Source organism: Thunnus albacares, chromosome 2 (assembly GCF_914725855.1).
Source record: "Thunnus albacares chromosome 2, fThuAlb1.1, whole genome shotgun sequence".
Taxonomy (NCBI): Eukaryota; Metazoa; Chordata; class Actinopteri; order Scombriformes; family Scombridae; genus Thunnus; species Thunnus albacares.
In genome coordinates, this window is record NC_058107.1 from 27,118,214 (window position 1) to 27,139,661 (window position 21,448).

The 21,448-nt window shown below is 38.8% G+C and overlaps 2 protein-coding genes across 6 annotated transcripts in view; both read left to right on the plus strand.

The window, feature by feature from the left end:
- slc23a2 (solute carrier family 23 member 2) overlaps nt 1–5,903 on the plus strand; it is a 43,849-nt gene extending 37,946 nt beyond the window's left edge. For all 4 annotated transcript variants that reach the window (XM_044376004.1, XM_044376005.1, XM_044376008.1 and 1 more), the window contains 2 exons: nt 789–884; nt 1,425–5,903. In XM_044376004.1, the coding sequence (XP_044231939.1) occupies nt 789–884; nt 1,425–1,702 (374 nt within the window). In that variant the 3' untranslated portion in view covers nt 1,703–5,903. The remainder of the gene's footprint in view (nt 1–788; nt 885–1,424) is intronic.
- Nucleotides 5,904–7,430: 1,527 nt separating this feature from the next.
- Nucleotides 7,431–20,799, plus strand: rassf2b (Ras association domain family member 2b). 2 transcript variants are annotated; one of them, XM_044376019.1, is made up of 11 exons: nt 7,431–7,709; nt 11,548–11,593; nt 13,855–13,928; nt 15,619–15,694; nt 15,938–16,089; nt 17,039–17,142; nt 17,802–17,944; nt 18,152–18,305; nt 18,439–18,560; nt 18,659–18,756; nt 19,299–20,799. In XM_044376019.1, the coding sequence occupies exons 3-11, from the start codon at nt 13,876–13,878 to the stop codon at nt 19,366–19,368; spliced, it is 972 nt and encodes a 323-aa protein (XP_044231954.1). In that variant the 5' UTR covers nt 7,431–7,709; nt 11,548–11,593; nt 13,855–13,875; the 3' UTR covers nt 19,369–20,799. The 2 variants fall into 2 exon arrangements, with proteins under 2 accessions (XP_044231954.1, XP_044231951.1); XM_044376016.1 differs by having other exon boundaries at nt 7,431–7,647.
- The last annotated feature ends 649 nt before the right edge of the window (nt 20,800–21,448 follow it).

Below are 21,448 nucleotides of genomic sequence, written 5' to 3' on the forward strand. Positions count from 1 at the left end.
TAAGCATTAAGATTAGTTGTCACATTAACTCTGTAATGATTGATGGAAAGATAGATTTTTAAATATGCCTTTGCACAAGATTAACATTCAGTCATATTGTGTTGCTAAGAAACATTTTTAAGCATTTAAGCATCAAAAAAAGTAATTATATGAATGTAATAACACATTTATGTCATCTGTTATTGCATTCCCGCTGTAGGTTTTAGGACATGTAGTCTGCGGTGTATGACTTCTCTATTGTTACTCCTTAGCCATGCATGTCATATTGTAGGTGGGATATTGTTGTTTTTCTTGCGATGGAAATAACTTGTTTTTCCCAACTCTCTTTCTGACAGTATTTACAATGCCTTTGTTTTGCTCGGTGTTGTTTTTTCTGGGATAAAATGAGCCCATGCAACCAACTTTTTTTTTTCTGTACAAACTCTTCCTCATCTTTACAGCCACAGCTGCAATTCCTCCAACATTTGAGACGTTTTCTTTGTTCAAGTTAAACAGGACACTTATGATTTATTACATCACATAAAACTGCAAACATTAGGTGTTACATCCCCAACTCAACTTTCTCTGTTTGTAGTTCTGTCTATCGGTTTCTCTTTAGGATGGATGTGATTTGTTTTGTTTTGTTTTTGCATTATTGATCAAGAAATGACTGTGAATAAATTAATTTACTGAACATACAGCATGACTAGAATTAGGTTGCTTAGAGATATCAGTTTTGTTTCACATCCCCTTTACAAACAAATACATATTTCAGTCACTTACTGACCTTTCTTCGCGTTCTTTTTCAGGCATAGTTGGGGTTGACCAAGTGTTGAACGTGCTCCTCACCACTGCCATGTTTGTCGGAGGCTCTGCCGCTTTCATTTTGGACAATACCATCCCTGGTGAGGCATTCAATCCATTCTGCTTAACACTTGATGTTGTTAGAAAGAAATAAACCCTAAAACAGAATATGCATTGTGCTGTAAAATTTAGAGTTTGGATGACATTGATGATACTGTATCAATATAATGTAATTATAGTTAAGAAATGATTATGTAAACTATGTAAAGGAAGAAAATCATAAATAATGTGGCTTTGACTGCCAAGCAGGTAAGGGTATATAAGGGCAGAACATGCTGGGGCGATTATATATCCGATTTGGCCTGGGAACATCTCAGGATCCCAGGCAAGATCTGGATGACGTGGCTGAGGAGGAGGACAGCCACTGCAACATGGACGCAGATAAGCAACATAGGATCGATGGGCGGACACACGGATGATTTATACTTTACGATGGCTTTTCCCTTTAAGCGTCTATGTCCTCTGAAAGGTCATAAGATTAAAGCGACATAGGAAGGCTCCTCAGTTCATGTTGCTCGTGTTCCTACTTGTCACTTCAATTTGTGGCCATCATAATTAATCTCACTCCCCTTTCTCCTCAGGTTCTCCCGAAGAACGAGGCATCAGAAAGCTGAAACGTGGCTCTGGTCTAAGTGCAGCAGAGCTGGAAGGGATGAGATCTTACGACCTGCCATTTGGAATGGACTTCATCCGCAGATACCCCATCTTCAAGTACCTCCCCATCAGCCCCACCTTCACAGGCTATCAGTGGGGGAGGCTACGGGAAGTCTGCAGGAGCAGGATGGGACATGGGGATTCGGTGAAGGGAGGGGCAATTGGAGGGGAGGCAGGCACATCACCGGGGGAGAGTCGGGTATAGCCAACGGGCTGGATCTGAAAAATGCAAAATCTGGCTGAATTTGGGGAGCAAGGGATGGTACACTAAGATAAAAGGATGGGAGAGTGGAGGACAGAAACGGTGCAGGATTTGGGATCATGTGGAAGAAAATGTGACGCACCAAACCCCCCCTGTCAATTTGTGTTTTCTTTAGCTTGTGTCAGTCTTTTCCCACTTCCCACTATGCTATTTTTAAGCATGCTATAGCAAGTCACAGCATGCTATAAAAGATGTCACCATGGTGAGGTTCGTTGGTGTGTATGCATGTGTGTACCGTATGCAGCAAGAGACAACGGGTTTGTGCACAAAATGTACTTTAATCCAGACGGGAGACAGATGGATGTCAAACAATCAAAGCTGAATGTTTGATGATTCACTGACTCGTAATCACTGCTAACTTGTGCTGCCCAAATCATTTTTATAAAAGGTATCTACTAAGAGCACAGTAGATTTTATGTCAATTGAGGATTATGCAAAAATTCTGTATGAATCATTTGCCTCTAGACTTGTTATGCAACCACATAAAAGACACGCACACACACACACATGGACACACACCAACATCCTCACTAAAAAACTAGTTTGAGCGCTTAAATGCACGTCGGGTTCATGCAGGTCGACGGAAGTGGTTCGTCAGGTGCCCTTAGCCACACGCAGTGATTGTGAAATTTTGTTTTTGCACTGTCTGCCTCCTGAGTTCAGAATAAGAATGTCACTCCACAACTCACCCCTCAGAGACCTATTTACAGCGCATCACATCCGCTCATGTCATAGAGCGCTAATATTCACCTGACGCCCTGAGAGAAAGGGCAAAAACTCACTAATATACCAGTTTACATCTCTTTTACTGTGACAGTATTATTCAGCATTTACTAACAAGTCCAAAACTCTACTCCTCCTAAACAGACCTTCATCTCATTTGGCAAATCAAATGGGACATAACCTGTGTTTCTTCATTATGGAACTAAATTAATCTGGCCAGATTTTGATTTGATAACCTTAATTGTCTCTTCTAATATATGTAGGCACTTGCATAATAGAACGATACCTGTACTGTTGTGATGACAGCAGTGCGTTGGTGAAAACTACAGCAATGGCACACAATAATGCAGAAATGTGGCCTTGTCAGAGAGATTATAAATGTTGTGTACATAAATACTAGGCTTAAAAAAAGATAAATTACAAGAGAATTAAATGTTTTTGATCCTGTGACTGTCGCAGAGCTCCATGATCCTCTGCGTGGAGTCTTTGTCACTGTTTTAAGGGGTCACTTATGCTGTTTTTAGCAGTAGTGTTTAATGTAGGATCTACAAACGCTGCATCATGAATAATACGCCCCTGCAACTATCCAAACCCACCTGGTGTTTCCATGTGTGAGATCGATTTGCTCGCACACTCGTGCAAAGAAACAACAGTGGAGATTTTGTTTGGATATTCAAAGATAACAAGAGGGGGTCGGAGATTTGGAATCTCATTCTTTTGTTCTCTGGATTGACTCTGATTGTCATCCAGCGATCAATCATGACTGTCTCTGATGTCATTTGTCGTTAGCAATTTTCACTTATTCAGTGGTGTTGACTTTCCCTTACATTCCTCCTCCTCCTCCTCTTCCTCCCATCCTCAGTCACCCATACGTCTCCCACTCCCATCCTACTTCTTGTGTAGTTTACTGCTGATGTTTGTTACAGGTCATGCCTGTTTGTAGTTCAGGCCGTGGCAGCATATTAGGCACGTGAGGAATCCCTCAGTCTCTGCAGACAGACTGGACTGAGTAATGTAAAGTTTCAGAGCATCAGCAGCTTGCACCTTATTGACGAAGGTTTGAGACCCAATAGTCTCTGATTTGACCACACTGTGTGCCTCTGCTGTTTAAAATAAATAAATACATTTCTAAAAGACTGTGGTTAAAAAAAAAAATTTTTAAAAGTACCACAGAAGAGTTTGCAACATTTTGATCTTGGTAAAAGTAGAAATAAAAAAGTAGCACAATGAGAAATTAACAGAAAAATTAGAAAAAAAAAGTACAAAATATTTAATCCAACTGAGATTTTTACTAGACCAAAAAGCTAAATGCTCATATTTTTGCGTATTGTTCTCTTAACATATACCAAAACATTTATTTTCAATTTTTTTTGGCAATTGTCACTATCAAGAAACTTTGCAAAATTAATTAGAAATCTCACCCCACATTTCTTCACCTTTCTTTTGTTAAACCTATTTATTTATTTATGAGAAGAAAGTTGACATGTGATGATTGTTTGAAGCAGGTTTATGTGTCTCTTGCACAATGTTGAAAATATATTTATTAGTTTACTCGTTCATTGCCCTGTAAAGATCGTTGTGGTGATTGACCTCCTCCTGCCCTCAGCCTCAGCTACAGTCGGTGCTTTTTAGAAACTCGCCCGGAGAAGGAAAGGTAGTTTCTAAGGTGTGAGACGTGAGCTGCTCCTATTTCATTCCATTTATATGATGTTGTCTTTAATAACAAAACACTTTTACACGTTGAACTGGACAGTTAAGTCGAATTTCAGAAGTCAGGGCCTTTTTACTACAAGTAATGTTTGCACATTAAAATGGTGCCAAGAACATCAGGTTCATAGTGAATAATACTCACTAACCTGAAACTCTAAAACATCACTAGAGTGCTCATCCACATTCATAGTTAAGTATGAACAGCTGTTGTTTGTTGACCTGAAGACAAGTGGCTGAAACACTTGGATTCTGAATACTTTTGGGCCTTTGTCGTTGATGACCTGGCTAGCTATAGTAGTGACCACTGATGTGTGCGGAACCTCAAATCTAAAACCTCAAAATCCTCATCTAAATGTTGTGGCTGTGCTCAGGACTGGCAACGGGATAGTTGTAGAAGCAGTGTTACAAAGTTATGTTAGCAGGTGTGCTTACTGTCACGTCAGCTGATACGTTGCTCCAGGAGAAGGGATGAACAAGTCAAGGTCTTCCCTCTTAGAGGAGGAGTATGCGTAGAGAGGTTTGATCATTTTCATCACCCCTCGTAGTGAAATCTTTTAGTACATAGCCTGCACTTGTAATAATCACATGCACAGTGGTGTGACCTTGTTTTCTGTCATATCATGTTCATGCAACCAGCACTTACTTCTCCCAACACATCTTCTCTCCTCACGTTGTCTGTTTTTTACCCCCCCCCCCCCCCCCCCCCCCCCCCAGTCCTGCAGTGAAAATATATATTGGTGTCCTCTCATGTGTACCTAGTGTACCTAGGCACAGTACCTGTTTGTGTACCTTTTTTCCTCCCCGGGAATTCTTACTGTTGATGTTTCTGAATGCAGGAGAAGACTAATGCTGGCCACCTTATTAAGAGCCTATTGGTAATTGGCAATCTATGAAGTTGTCATAGAAACCTGCCTCATCGCCTCACAGCAAGATGAGCATCGGAGGTCTTTATCTGTGCCTACAAGCATCTTCCTACTGATTGGATTTTTGATTATTTTCTTTCATTTGTGGGTCCCTTAACGTTATGTTTTTCCTCATAGTTCTCATAGTTGTGACAGAATTGGTTCACTTAACAAAATTTTTTACAACACCAGACTCTTTACCTTGGTGGTTTACTGGCTTGAATTACATACAAGTCAATTTAAGAAACAGATGGCTCTTAAGAAGGTGGCCATAAGGTGTAACACAAAGACATCAATCCCTTTCAGTTATTTTGAAGGGGGTGCTACCTGAAGAATATACTTTTGTGTATTAAGTGTTTTATCTTTTTAAATGTTTTTTGGTTTTTTTTATACATCATTTTTATGTTTTTGCAAGCAAATATTTGTAAGAAACAAATTATAACTTTTAATCTTAAATCATGCTGGAAAACGCACCATTTTGTTGTACTTTTATTTAAAAAGTAAATACATTTTGATCCTATTTTAAATCTGTGGTTTGGTGGAATCATTTGGTTTGTTTGTTAGGACCTTTTTCATATTGTATTTTTTTACTCTAACATTGCTTTCTGTCCATGTTAACACATTACCAGTATAAATCAAAGAACGAGCTGAGAAACTTTAAATAGATGTAAAAACAAAAAAATAAATGTATATTTAATGGAGTAAAGTTTGCTAAACATCCTGGAAGAGAAATTGTGTAAACTAATTGTAGCAACAAAATGTTTTATTCTTTGTTCCTAAAACTATTTAATAAGATGTTACAGAATGAATGCGGTCTTTTGTCTTCATTTTTCCACAAGGTAAATCAAAACAAACAAGGTTTTAGGTTTTGTAAACTTATTTTCTCTCTGGTCTGTGCAAATGTTGCACCAAAATCCGTCATATTCTGTGATACTTTATGGATTGACCAAATATTACTGTTCAATTTTTTTCATCTGATATCATCTTGTAGGGCAATAGGATCAGGTCAAAATCACTTTTCTGTAAAGACACAAGCTTCCCGTCGGCTACAAAGCTACATAGTTTCTGCTTATATGAAATGTCAATGTTGGATTTTTACCTTGATATAAACAACTACTACTCACATTGTCACATTTTTATTTCAGAATGAGAGCCACTATTTTCTGGATTTTATTATTCTGCTGTTACCGGCAGCTGCAACAACTCTCTTTTAAAATGTTTGTACAGTACCAGTCAAAAGTTTGGACACACCTTTCTATTCCCCTGAATGAGAAAGTGTGTCCAAACTTTTGACTGGTACTATATATTAATTAAGGTTGTTTTTTGTTTGTTTTGTTTGTTTAGAGCGCTGGTTTTCTCATCAGTATAGAAGTAAAAAAAACATTTTAGGAATGAATAACATAAAAATAGCTTACTCATGTAACAATTGAGATACAAAATAAAACTTATGTGATACCAAGTCCAAATTTACTATCTCATAATTTTGACTTTAATCTCACCAAAAAACCCTGAACCATATTTTCCCATCTTTTTGTGTCTAAGTGACTAATGGGAACAACAATTTTTGAAATTGCTTCAGTATTGAGCGAGAGCACTGTGGCAGTGAAACAGACGATTTAGCTGATTTCAACAACAAATCAACTCTTGGAGAGACTCTCCTTGAATAAGGCTTGGTTAGACAGAATAACAAACAGGCTGAATCAAGCGAAAGGTAAAGAAACATGTTTTATTTCTCTATATGGTCCTTTCCATAATGTTGTCAGACACTTGCAATAACAATCTGAGCCTGTCTGTGGCAAAAACAAGCACTTTTAGAGGACGTACGTTAATGGGGTGCTATTGCCCCATCGAATTACATTACAGCTGTTTCGCAGCTGCCAGCTCAAGCGCTCTCGCTCAATACTGGACCAGTTTCAAAAAATGTCCCCATTACCCATTTAGACATAAAGAGATGGGGAAAATATGGATCCAGGTTGAAAATACCGAAGTTTCCCTTCAATGTGTCATAATTTTGATTTACCATGAGTTTTTCTTTTCCTGGCAGAACTGAGCTTCCATACACCCCACACATTAAATGATGAACCATATTACGCTGCACTTTTAAGTTATAAATGGGTCGACAGAGTTTAAGTTTAAACATTAAGTTGTAGTTTTAGTTAGTATATGTAGTTTTAGTGAATTTAGTCTCCATTGAATAATACCGAGAGTCTCGTTATTCACCGGACTGATTGTGTTGGGGTCTCTATTGTTTCCGTGAGTTCATTCATCTCCGCACGCAGCGCGAACAAAGGGGCGTCAGGGTCGCTCTCTGATTGGCTCTCAGCCGGGGCCGCTGCGCCGCGAGCTCTGCCACAACAGATGGACCCCTCGCGCTCTCCTCCTCCTCAGACCAGCTTCTGGATGCACGCGCCCCAGTGATCGTTGCCAACGGCAGGAGAACGAGACCAAGGAGTTTAACGTTAACGGACAGTTCAGACTCAACGGAAAAAAAGGAGGACAAGGAGGAGGTGGTGGAGGAGGAGGAGAACCGGAGAGCCTGCGTCCCCGGTTTTGGTAAGCCGAGAGAAGAGCTCCTAAACTCGGCAGGAATGAGACAGGAGCGGCGTTGTAGCTAAGTAGGCTGATCATGATGATGTCTGTGGATTGATGAGACGATAGCGTGATTGTTTTGTAAAAAATGAGGCTGAAATATGTTTTTGACAACATAAAATGTGAAACAGCAACAGTTATTCCGTTTAGAAAGGCATAAACGCCACCCAAACGGACTAAAAATATCACATTTAAGGCATATTTGGCGCATTTTTATTCACAAGCAGTGATACTAGGTATGCTCCAAAGCACTTTATATGACGGTTCAGTCTAAAATCATGACCAGAAATGGATGGAAAATCCACATTTGATCACATTTGGTCTCCACATGGGAGTATATATAGCTATGTATTAGTAAAACAGGGTTACATAACAAGCAGTTCAGATTCCTGTCAGCACACATAAGCCTGGCTAGACGGAGGCAGTGCTTTAGTACAGAGTAGACCATCTGCCAAAAAGTGAATTCCTAATGTTTGGTAATCTACACTCACTTTATTAAACACTCATGGCTAAAAGTAATACAACAGCCCTGCAATAAATCCTACTTTTACAAAGGTTATGATGTTCACTTTTTGTTGAAACAGTTTTACAGAGGTGTTGATTAAACTTTGTGGTAATTTTTTGAGGGGTGTTTCTAATATTTAGTCAATCCTTGTTAATATAAAAGGGGTGGACAAGATAGAAAGAACTGCATCTCAAACTACAGCCTCCAAAGTGACCATAAAGTTGAATCAGCACCTCTTACTAAAAAAGCATTATAACCTTATATGAAGGAAGCGTTTATCACAGAGCTGTTGTATACGACTGCATTAGTTTTAGCAACATGAATCTACTAAACCAGCAACTGATAAAACAAGCAAACAACAAATAAAATATTCAGTAACTAAGCAGCAAGAATAGTTTCAGTATGACCTGGGAAATCTGGGAAACACATTTAGATTGAAATCATGCCTGGCAAGGCTTTTGACAGCCCCAATATGTCTTAACAAGAAGCAGAAGAAACAAACACACACATACTATTTTTGGCTCGGTGCTCCTGGGCTAGTTTCTGGAGCTCAGATGTTTTTGGTTGTTGTTATGACAATGGTGACAATAGCGAGGCAGAAGCAGTAGTAATGTGGAGGCTGGAGGGTGAGTTTGAAAGCGGAGAGGAGGTTCAGAGCCATTCATCTTCTTGGCAAAAGACAGAGGCGGTTCAGAGGCAATGGGGCAAGAGGGCAGAAAACAAGCATGCATGTGTGTCAATGAGAGAGCGGGGGGAAGAGAGCATGGGGTAAAGTCAGGAAGTTGCGGTCATGAGTTTTAATAGCATGGTAGATAGCTTTTACTCTTTCACAAGGGAACATGGAGGAGACAGAGGAGAGAGTTAAACAGGAAAACCAGACAGACAGCAGAGAGGAAAGAATTTCCTAATCAGAAAAATTGGACGGCTACTAACAAGTAGAGTTACTGTGGTATGAAACATTGACCAGCTGAAGATACAGAGAAAGAGAAGGAGGGGGAAGACATGGAGACTGAGGACTGGTTGACATTGTAATGAGCCACAGGGGAATTCAGAGAGTCAATGAGATCTACATTTGGACTGTTTGTCCGATACAGAAAAGAGCTCCCTGATCTGAAAACAGGACTAGGTCAGCTGTGGGTCAGTGTGGCTGCATTTATATGCTGCTGTTGGCTTCAAAACACAAAGCAGAGCGAGCTGTCTGCAGTCTGAATGTCATACAGACTGTTTCCACAGAGATGAGGTCCTCTAGCACAACGGCTATCACTGTTTTGGGTAAAAATCAAGATAATTTATAAAATTTAAGGCTTTAATCATGAAAATTACTGAACATTGTGTACAAAAGGTGAAAGTACTGTATATGTTTGTTTTGCTTTTGTGTTATGGTAACCATGCAAGTCCAGTTTTTGTGTTTTTTGGGGGTTTTCTATTAAAGAGAAACTCTGTTACAATAGTGTTTGATAATACTGACAAAAAGAAGTATACATAAGTAAATATTGGTGCTTTTACGCAATATGAAATCCAAACAGGGTTTGTCAGAGATCATCTGTCAAACCCTGTTTGGATTTAGTATCCATGGTTAGTAAAGTGGATACAATGGCCCAAAAAGTAGAATTCAATGTTTATTTTACTCTGCTTTACAGTCAAGGTTGAACAGTTGTATCATGTAACTGTGGGACTGGATACTGAAACTCTGACAAATACTTTTTGGTATCATAGTACATCCATCGAAAACTGAAACCAAAAGTTTGCTTCCGATGTCAGATTTAAATGTGTAGATAGTTTCTGCTTTAACATTCATTTTGCCAGCTGGCTCAGCTGCTTGTGTTAAGTCGACATTTAACTCAAGCTTATTCTGTGAAAAGGTGTATATATTCCTCCGAGTAAGGTATTGATAAAGGTATTGTTCTGGTATTGTTTCAGCAAAGGTTTCAAACAATAGCCAGCCCTTCATAACTGTAATACACCCTTTACAGCCAGGAGAAGACACCATAGTTTCATATATTAATTTGAGCTGAAACAACTAATTGATTAGCTGATCAACAGAAAATTAATCAGCAACTACTTTGATAATTAAAGAATTGTTTAAGTCTTTCTTTCTGGCAAAAATGCCAAACATTGATTGTTTCCAGCTTCTTGATTGTGATGATTTGCTCCGTATATGACAGTAAACTGAGCGTCTTTGGATTTTAAACTGTTGCTCTGACAAAACAAGCAATTTGAAGATGTCACCTTGGGCTTTAAGAAATTGTGATGACCATTTTTCATTATTTGCTTACATTTTATAGACCAAACAGTTAATCGAGAAAATAATCAATAATGCTAATAACTGTTAGCTGCAGCCCAAATATCCATGACAATATCTTACTGTAATATCTCCCAGCTCTATCCTGTGGGTTGAGAAAACTCTTAAGCAGAAGAAACCTTTTAATAAAGCCAGAACAACAGTGTACACATTTCATCACATTAGTATGTGTAACATTGTCACAGCAGCTTTAAAGGTTAACTGTCCAATTCGATCTGTATTTCAGGAGCCCGAGGTAACATCAGAGAAGAGAAAGGATCAATTTGGTTATCAGATGGCGATTTAGTTGACGTAAAGTTCATGCTGGTCTTGTCACTCGCCAGACTGTTACAACATTGTCTTGGTTTGACAGCCGACCACTGGCATCACACATAAATGAGTCTACGAGCACGGCCGCCTTTGACCAAGACCGCTCTATTAAAGACTAATGATTCCCATTGTGTAGGTCAACGGCGAGCTTTTGAACGCTTGACAGGGCCTAATATAGGTGTTGAAATATTGATAGACCTTAGGGCGTTGGGTTGATTGGTGTTAAATATTTAATTCACCCACAATAACTGAACACATCTGTCTCAGAGATTGACAGCCACAGGGTCTATATCAGCACAGTGTGTTTAAGTCTTTTGTATTAATCAGCTTGTCGGCTTTTGTCTTTGTTTACAGTATAAACTGTTGGCATGTGTCTGATCTTGAGCCTTAATGGTGTAAGGCAGTTTATGTTTGGGTCTTATCAGTTTTTGTTTGTGTGTGTAAACTCTGTTTGGCTGTGCAGGGTAACTCATCGTTGCTGCTTGAATTGAGGAAGTTTCGGGCCGTATAAGGGCGAGTGTCAGTTTCCTGTGTGACTGACTGAGTAAAGGAGGAAGTGATTTAACGGAAGGGGAGCACTTCCTTTAAACGCCCCCACTCTTCCCTGTCTGTTTGCTGCTGTCCTACTCATAAGGAAAGACCCTGTGGGCCATTTGAAACCGACACCTGGAGGACAAAGCTGTTAATGACCTGTGGATACATATAGTTCACCTGTCTAACCTTTCGATCTCTGTGTGTACATCTGCAGCTCCCTCGCTCTGGTGACTGAACACGATCACAAAGTCGTCACTACGGTAAGCCCTCTTGTAGTCTTGCAACAGACATCTATACCGTACATGGTGGATGTGTTTCTCTACTAATGCGTCTTTAGTTGCTGTATTATCGAGGCACTAACTGTTTTATGAGCTAACACTAATATTAAAAGCAAACAGAGAAAATGTTTTAAGAAAGAAGGCTTTCACCTAATAAAAAGATTTAAAGGGCCATACTAGTGATATAGCACATCTATTACAAATCACTTTTTTATCACAACTAACCATTTTGCACACTTATGCTATGCTCTCTTAGAAATACGGATGTTTTGTCTACCTTCTACTTCAAAGTTGACATTGGTTTCTATTCGTTTCCATACAATATAGAAATCGAAACTTGCTTGACTTTTGTGATTCATTATAGTGGACGTTACAATACATTCGTTACCTTACATTACTCTTGTAAAGTAATAACATTTGCATTTAAACTGTATTACTACACAACAATAATGTAACATTGACAAATCAATGACGACTTGGTGTTTACAACATAAACATGTTTCAAAAGTCTGCTAATTGATTTTAATATGATACTGAAATAAGTGGACACCATTGGTTAACTGGAACTGTTGTAAAAATACCAGAAGAGTTTACAGTTATGCTAACAGCTGTAATTAGGCTGTACTAAGCCACAGAGGTACTTTGAGCTAAAAGCTAACATCAGTGTTACCAATGGGTCAAGTTCACCATCTTAGTTTAACTTGTTAACATGCTAACATTAGCTAAATAGCACTAAATTAACTGTCATTAGTTTTGCAGATATCTTGTGATAAGTGTTTTTGTTGTTTTGGTGCTAATCCAGCCAGTAGTCTTTGACCTGCTGGTGCCACTAAAGGTCAGAGGACCACCAACATCACTAGGATTCATCTTCTACAAACTATGAACGCCTTTACAAAATTTCATAGCAATCCATTCAATAGCTGTTGAGATCTTTCAGTCTGGACCAAAGTGGTTGATCAACCAACTGACCAGCATGGCGATCCATAGAGCCGTGGCACTAACATGGCTAAAAATCTAAAACTCTTTTACGCCTCTGAAAATACTGAACTTGAGAAGACTGTCGTCCTCTACTTTGCATCTTTAGAAATGGAATGAATCACAGAGGATTTTAAAACTTGAATTTCTCAATCCACTGACTTTTAAACCTGTGATTAATGCTGTATGTGCTTCTATTTGTCTGGCTATGTTTGCTTTCTTGCTCTCTGCTGTACTCTCTTGCAAAATCTCACTGAGGTACTACTCTCTTGACCTCAGTGAGATTACGTGATTGAATGAAGGTTATATAAAAATTAGCCTGTGTTTAAAAATGATCAGTAGAAATATTAATTATTTGTAGTTGAGGAGCTAAAAATGCAAACACATTAGTATGGTCCACTTTTGTGTATGAAAGTGGGGGATACAGAGAAAAAAAGATTAGTTTCAGTCTTCCAGCTGGTAAAATGTTCAGACTTATGCTTCAAGAGTTTGAGATGAATCCTCTTAGATGAGTTATGACATGTCTTTAATTCTTTAACTATATGTCCAATCAGTTTTCGGGGAACGTTCATGTTTGTAAAGATACACATATTACAGATAAGTGCTTATGAAGTGTGCTGCTCGTAGCATGCTCAGAGATAAATGTTTAAGTAGCTGAAATAATTTGGCTCAGCGGGTGGCCCATGTGCGCTGCACCTGTTCGTCTCTTTCCGGGGGCTTCTGTTCTGCCCCCCTCTGTAGTCACACAAAGACAAACACACACTCCTTCAGCTACGAGGGAAAGGAAGGGGTACTGGCAGAGCGCCATTTAAAACAGCTGCATGTGTGCCTACTTGTGTGTGTGAGTGTGAGTGAGTGTGAGTGTTTATGTGTTAAAGAGAGGGAAACACATGAGGAGAGAATTAAAGGGTGACAGGAACGGAAAAAATACAGACAAGGAGGAAGGGCGTGTGGGTCAGCAGCTGTCTCACTCCATCACACACACACCAAATGTTTTGATTGTGTAAAGAGACGTAGCAGTGGTTTAACTGTTTACTATCAGTTGATCTTGAAGGAAATAGTAGTGGATATGATCTGCCTGTTTACTGAAGCGTTACCTCCTCCTCCTCCTCCTCCTCCTCCTCCTCCTCTTCTTCCTGCTGTCACTTTCCTCTTCTCCAGACTGACCTCTTCGTGTCTGTGCCGGCTGCTGGTCATGAGGAGTCATGAGACTGAATCAGATGGATGAAAATGATTAACTCTGTGTGTGTTGTCTCTTTGTCTCTCAGCCCCTCTCATGCTTACTGAGAATGGATGATATACAAGACGGGGTTCAGATTGGAGAGAACAAGTTCATCAGCAAGTAAGGATTAAATACTCACATGGATGTGTATTAAAAAAATATACAAACACCTGTATATACATATATGATTTTTAAAACATCATTTAGTTTCGTTTAGTGAAACATCCTGTCTTGGTAAGAAGAGATATTTGCCCTTTATTAACCTTTGCTTTGTGTGGTTAAAATAGAGATGCTAAAGCACCACCCTGGTGGTTTTATAGGTTCTAGTCTATTATCTACTCACATATTTTTACTTATACCACTTACATGACCAGTTTGTAATCTTTTTAATACTTGTTGGCTGTCATTGGCGGCTTTTCATGGTAGGTTGTTGAAAATTAAGCCCAAAATGGAAACATGGAGCTGTAATAAATCGATATTATCATTTATTGTCTTAAAGTAGAATCTAATCTTGATTATATGATTTTATCATATAAGAATAACTCTTGTAAAGCTCTTGTAGCGAGCACTGAACATGCTTTTAGTTGTTTTGGAGGGATGTACTTCAGATTTTTGATGACATCTAGCTCTTGTTCATATGGTTGCTGTTACAGGTCTCTGAAATCATTGTAATTTAATATAATGTTATTCATAAATATCTGTTGTCCAAATTAATGAGTCCAAATAATTTGTAATAAAAATCTAACAAACGTAGTCATACATTTTGTAGTTTTACACATATGAAGAATTTGTGAATGCCTGTCGCTTTAAAGACCAGTTAGATCATTTTATATGTGATTTTATATACATGTGTCATATTATCATATACTTTATATTGATATAAGAAAATATCCTTACTAATATTGTGCTAATGATGCCAACGATATCCCTTATCCTTACATGGATGTCATGATAAGGATATGAATTTGGTAGTTACTTGCTTAATTTTAATGCAGTAGTTTAGTCTTTAGTTATGTAGTAACTCAGTCTATAATGTTTCTTACAAACACTTTGAATGCACCACCACGGAAGTGTTTCCAAAACAGTTCCCACTGCTTCGCCACATAAAGTAATATATACGTATATAAAGTAATATGTTCAGTCACTGTGTCAGAGCGTCTGTAAGTTGATTTTAAAACTGAAATAAACAGATTTAGGAGGCTGCCTGGACAGCTGGAGATCAATCTAAAAACTTAAGCAGTAATGTCATGTGTACATGATTTTCAGTTAGTGGGATTAAAACCATGTGATATCAGCGGTATGTTCCTTTAAGTGTTATTTCTGCAACTCCCACACACTGTCTCACTTACTGCTGGAATACTTATTAAATCACAACGTTTGAGTCTGTCCGACCTTCATCACGTATATTAGTAGCATCACCACACTTCCACATATATACATAGAAGCTGCCTCAATCATCCAATCAGAGGACAGAGGTCATTCTGTATTTTTCTAGTCTCTTTAGTGCCTTTTTTTTGACTAACCTGGATGGTGACACATATGCTTGAGGTTAGTTCAAGGTGCTGCCCTCTGATTGGATGATTGAGGCTTTGTATATATATGGAAGTGTGGTGATGCTGCCCATATACCTGATTAAGGTCGGATAAACCGAAACGTTGAGATTAAGTAAATATTCCAGCAGCGAGGCAGTGTGAGTTCCTCTCATTGTTTTCAAGTTGCACCTTCCTCAGTCACACATTCAGGTGTGCAGAGATTTTTGTCTATTTTTTTGAAGATTATCTCCTCAGTAATTCAACATCTCTGTCTCCAGGGCAACCATCCTCGCACATCTTAAGACATACAACCTCTACTATGAAGGACAGAACCTACAGCTCAGGAACAGAGAGGTGGGTGTGCGTGTGTGCATGTGCATGCGTGTGTCTGTGTGTGTGTGTCTGTGTGTGTGTGTGTGTGTGTCTGAATGTCTCCACCACTGTCTGTCTGCTGCTTTTACTTTTGCAGTCATTTGCAATTCAATACACCAAACCATTAACACTGATGCCCAAAGGGGTAATAACTGTCCATTGTGTGTATTTTTTTGTGTGTGTGTGTGTGTGTGTGTATTGATCACAGCTCCTCTCTCCTAACAGGAAGAGGGGGAGCTAATCGTCGAAGGCCTGCTGAATATCTTCTGGGGCCTGCGTCGACCAATCAGGCTTCAGATGCAGGATGACCACGAGCGAATTCGACCGCCGCCTTCCTCTACATCCTGGCACTCAGGTTGTAATCTGGACAGTCAAGGGTAAGAGGTCCACACAGATCCAGTTACACCTCACTGACCGGACACAGTGGCATATAGTCAGGTCACCTGGGGTCAGATATAGATTACATCTAGTTTGTGTGATGAGAAACGGTAGAGTGTCTTTAATTTTTGTTCATGTAGGTCGACATTGTTTCACGTCTCAGATTAAATTCCTTGGAAGAATTTCATACTTGATTTCCACAGTTTGTTAAATCCTTTGAACACCAGTTGGCAGTCCATAGATAAAAGTCAACGTTTCAGCACAATCCACAGTTTTGTATTTCACTTCAAGCTACCACAGATCAATTTGTTTCAATAGGCTTCAAACACCATTTTCAGCTCTGTAATCTCAGTCATCACATAAAGCTATCCTTGTTCCATGGAGAAAAGGCCATTCGGGCATGCAGCTGACATTTGGGTGTCTCAGGACTTAAATAACTTCCAGGAAATAGACAGAATAACATAATCACTGCCAGTTAGCGGCATTTACCAGCAACCAAACACATCTGGCTGTCAGGTTTCGCAATTTTTCAAAGAAACATATAGACGGCCTCTTAAACCGAGAGGTCCAAAGAGGCCAAATCATCCGTAGTAATAATTATTTAAATTATTAAAGGAAGCAGCAAATCTCAGACACAGAAAAGCTGCTTTGACAAAAAGGGAACAGCTGTCACAAGTTGAAACTAACTGACAGGGATATGACCTACATGTATGATGTATAAGTGGTAAAATAAAGATCCAACTTCTTCTAATACTGTCAACATTATTACTTACATAATGTACAATCAAGTCATTTTACATTTACAAGAAGTGTCATGAAACTAAGTAACAATTACATCTTCTAAATATTTTCTGCTGTATTCTTTATAGTTTATAGTTTTTTGTCGTTTGCCACTTCCCTCCTTCCCTCTCTTATTCCTGTTCTCTCTCCTATGTTTTGTTTTTGAAGTTCCCCAAACAGCACAGACGGTCAACAGACGACTCAGCAGCAGAGTCCGCCCACAGTGGAAGTGACGCCACCCGACAACGGCGTGATGGAAGAACAGGCAGAAGGTGAGCGGCTTTATCGACAGTATAGAGACGTATAGTTCTCCCATAGCTACGATACAGATTCAGTCATTTCAATCATTTAATGTTTTATTTGTGTTGTGTCATCAGCTGCAAAGATAAAAAAGAAATGTTGGCCAATAAAATCAAAGTATCTTAGCTCTAAATACTGTGGACCAAATCTCTAATTAAAGTATACCATCTTTAAAATGGCAGCTTCTCATGAGCAAGGAATTAAAGCCTTATTTTTAGTTTGTACAGTGTATTATTGAGTGCAATGTATTATTTCCTTAGCATAAGGAAATAAAAGCATAAACCTGGAATTTCAAGGTTTACATATAAAAAGGTGGTATTGAATGCTATAAAAGAAGTGAGCACATTTCTCTTTCATATTAGCTTCATCCTGTCTTCACCTGAACATTAGAAATACCAGTTTTCTTTCCAGTTTACTTTGATAATGTGATTAAATTCAGTGTCAAGACATCCACCCTTTGAAAGCCTAACACCTATTTTTAAAAATGATTGCAAGCACAAAAGCACTCGCTTAGCAAGAGTCAGAAATGTAAGTCCTTAAGTTAAAGGCAGGGCAACCTTTTAAAAGTTATATTTATGTTAAAGACATTTAATAACTGATAAATAAAAGCTAACGGTTGTTTATTGGACAGAGGACAGTGAGAGCTCGGCTCAGCTCCTCAGGACGAAGAGTGACGCCGGGGTTTTAAGACGGGGCCAGCGACGGTCACCAAGCGACCAAAGGAAGATACGACGACATCGCTTCTCCATTAATGGACATTTCTACAACCATAAGGTGATAACACCTCTACCTGTCCGTCCATGGCTCACTGAAAATATTGTGAATAATGTATATTTTCTACTTTTACAGTAAATTTCACAGGTTTTGGCAGCTTTTTATTCTATTTCTCTTACATTTGTCTTAAACTGAGTTACAAATAATATGTACGCAAATGTTATACAGGACACTAAATTCATGTTTTAATATTTTTTTATCTTTCAGACAGCTGTTTTCACTCCCGCTTACGGCTCAGTGACTAATGTTCGGATCAACAGCTGCATGAGAACTCCTCAGGTGCTGCGAGTTCTTCTCAACAAATTTAAAATTGAAAACAGCCCGGATGATTTTGCACTCTACCTTGTCCATGCAAGTGGAGGTGAGTGTGTAATATCAGTTTTTCTTTGTGTCATGCATAATATAACACACATAAAATACTGTATATATATATATATAATGTGTTATTTTCTGTTCTGTTAATTAATGCATCTGTGGCTGTGTTACTGTCTCAGAGCGTGTGAAACTGAAGAGGAGCGACTATCCTCTGGTGCTGAGAATAATGCAGGGTCCCTGCGAGCAAGTCTGCAAAGTCTTCCTCATGGAGGAGGACCTGGGAGAGGAAGTCACATATGATGTAAATCACTGCACTCAGCGTCACACATCAGCCATACTGGATCACACATGACTCCTCTCTTTGTGCTTTGTCATAACAGTTCTCTTTTGTTCCACCAGGTGGCGCAGTATATCAAGTTTGAGATGCCCGTCCTGAAGAGCTTCATCACCAAGCTGAAGGAAGAGGAGGACAGAGAGGTGCAGAAACTCAGGAAAAGGTTCGACAAGTTTTATAATCTACCTTAAAAAAATCTGATTTGTTTTGGCTTTAATGACCAAAGATTCAAGTTACATCAACTGTGATCAGCTCACATAAAATGTCATATAGAAGTTTGCATAGTATTACAATTATTTAGGGCTGCAACTAACTATTATTTTCATTATCAATTAATCTGTCAATTATTTTCTTGATTAATTGCTTAATTGTTTAGTCTATAAAATGTAAGAAAATGGTCCCAAAGCCCAAAATTCAACCTAAAATGTCTGGTTTTGTCCGGATCAACAGTCCACAAACCAAAGATATTGAGTTTACTGTCGTAGACGACTAAAGAAACCAGAAAATATTCACATTTAAGAAGCTGGAACCAGAGAATTTTGGCATTTTTTCATAAAAATGACTGAAAACAACTAATTAATTGTCAAAGTAATTGGCGATTAATTTTCTGTCAATCAACTAATCTAAGCTCTAAAATCATCATCAAATGTATCTTCACCTACACAGACGTTTGATCTTTCTCCATGTGTCTGCTTGTACTTGCAGGTATAACTTCCTGCGGTCAATAATAGAGAAGCAGCTCGGCTGTCTTCCAGAGGGGGCAGCGTGTATGTGATCCACTCCAGGAAGAGGATTCCCTCCACCAAACGTCAAACTGTCAAAACCATTCCCAGAGTACTATAACCTCCATCCATTTGTGACCAAGAGAGCAACCGAGAATCAGCTGACAAGGAACCCGTGTATGTGTTTCAGCGACTATCTTGACTTTATACTTGACAAACCATCCAGGCAACTTACAGACAAAACTTTAACATGTCACACTGTGTGCATGTTGAGTCCGACCATCTCAGCGACAGTCTTACCCTGACGACTAAAATGACGTTCTTTATTCTGGCACATCTGCCTCTCTCTCTCTCTCTCTCTCTCTCTCTCTCTCTCTCTCTCTCCCTCCTCATCTTTTTTCTGCTTCTCTCTTTCACCATGTACAGTAAACACAGAGAGACATTCATTCCTCTTCTGTTGAGTAATTCTGACCTTTTTGCGGTGCTGCGCAGAATGAGCCTAAAATGTGATGTCCTGTCTTGTGTCGACCCTCCAGATTGAGAGCAGATACTTAAAGTCAATTAAAAAGCACAAACGCGATGTGATACGGTCTTAGTAAAGTGCCTGTTAAAAGGTTTCTTCAAGCACAAAGACACAAATTACGATCACATTTTTGAAAGTTTTTACTGTGTAGAAAATTCTAAACCTCGAGCACAACGGCTTTAAAAGCTCCCACAATGCACTGGGTGCCTTTATGGTCCCCGCTGTTTGAAATTTAGTTTAATATTTTAATTGAAGGAACTAAATTGACCCCCTCCACATTGTTGCAGCTGAGAGGTTCACTGCAGAGATTATTGAAAACCATTTATGTTGTTACCATCAGTCTGTTTGGTTGACAAATGTCTCAGATACTGTTTTCTGTTGGCAAACTGAATGTTAAAGACATTTTATGATTGAAGTTCAACATTTTGGGAAATACACTTATTCACATTCTTGCCAAGAGTTAAATGATACCACACTCAGGTTTGTATGATAGATATGAAATACGTAATGAGGAGGAAAAAGAAAGACTAGGACAGCACTCCAAATTTTGCACAACAGGTCTATCCCATCAGAGGGAGCCACAATCACATGATGTAGGTTACTAAAACATAAAACAATTTATAAAGAAATAAACTGAGGATTAAAAAACAAACAAAAACAACACAAACCTTGATGTCAACACCAGACTTAATCATAGAATAACAGTGTATACAGTTATGACAAGGAATGAGACCTTTTAGGCAAATCTGACTCCACTTGGAGATCACCTAAGTTGAATGACCTCTTATAAAACATATCTAGGCAGAGTTTGAAATGCACTTAATTAGATATAGATACCCAATAAAGACTTGCATAAAGCTTAAAGACTGGAAACAGTTACCCTGACTCTGTCCAGAGACAACAAAATCTGCCCACCAGCGCCATTGAAGCTCACAGATTAACATGTTATGTCTTGTTTGTTTAATCTGTCAAAAAAACGAATTATTATGGGTTTATGTGCCAGACTGTTTCTCGGCTTGGCGAGGTAACTTCCTTGAGTCTTGTCGTCTCTGGGTGGTTTCCAGCAGAGACTCTAACAAGTGGATTTGGTGACCTTTAGACCAATCTGGGCTCACTGTTTCCAGTCTGCTAAAATAAGCTAACGTACAAACATTAGAGTGGTATTGATCTTCTCATCTAACTCTCTGCAAGAAATTACAAAATACTGAACTATTCCTTTAAAAGAAAAAAAAAATCCACCACAAAACAATCCAACACCTTTGAGCCATTGTGGTTTTCTTGTGTATCATCGTATTTCCTGTCCTGTGCAGTATTCGCCTTATTAAGATGACAAGATGTCATGTTGAGATTTTAAAAGCACAGTCAAATACTGTTCGATAGATGATCAACATCCTTCACACGGTGACTCCTGATATGTGTCGGACGTTATACTGATTGTACAAAAATGTAACAATATTCACATTAGTTGTTTTGGGTTGTTTTTTTTCTTCTTCTTCTTTTCTTATAAATGACGCAAAAAGCACAACACATGAGTGAAATCCCACAAGACTGTGAATTATGCTGATGGTTGATCTTTGATAGAAGAATGTTGTAAATGTGTGAACGAGCGT

Excerpts from the sequence above, each read along its gene's own strand:
- rassf2b (XM_044376019.1), top strand. The coding sequence starts at position 13,876 with ATGGATGATATACAAGACGGGGTTCAGATTGGAGAGAACAAGTTCATC. Across the intron at positions 13,929-15,618 it reads GAGAACAAGTTCATCAGCAA|GGCAACCATCCTCGCACATC; the intron begins GTAAGGATTAAA and ends CTCTGTCTCCAG. Across the intron at positions 15,695-15,937 it reads TACAGCTCAGGAACAGAGAG|GAAGAGGGGGAGCTAATCGT; the intron begins GTGGGTGTGCGT and ends CTCTCCTAACAG.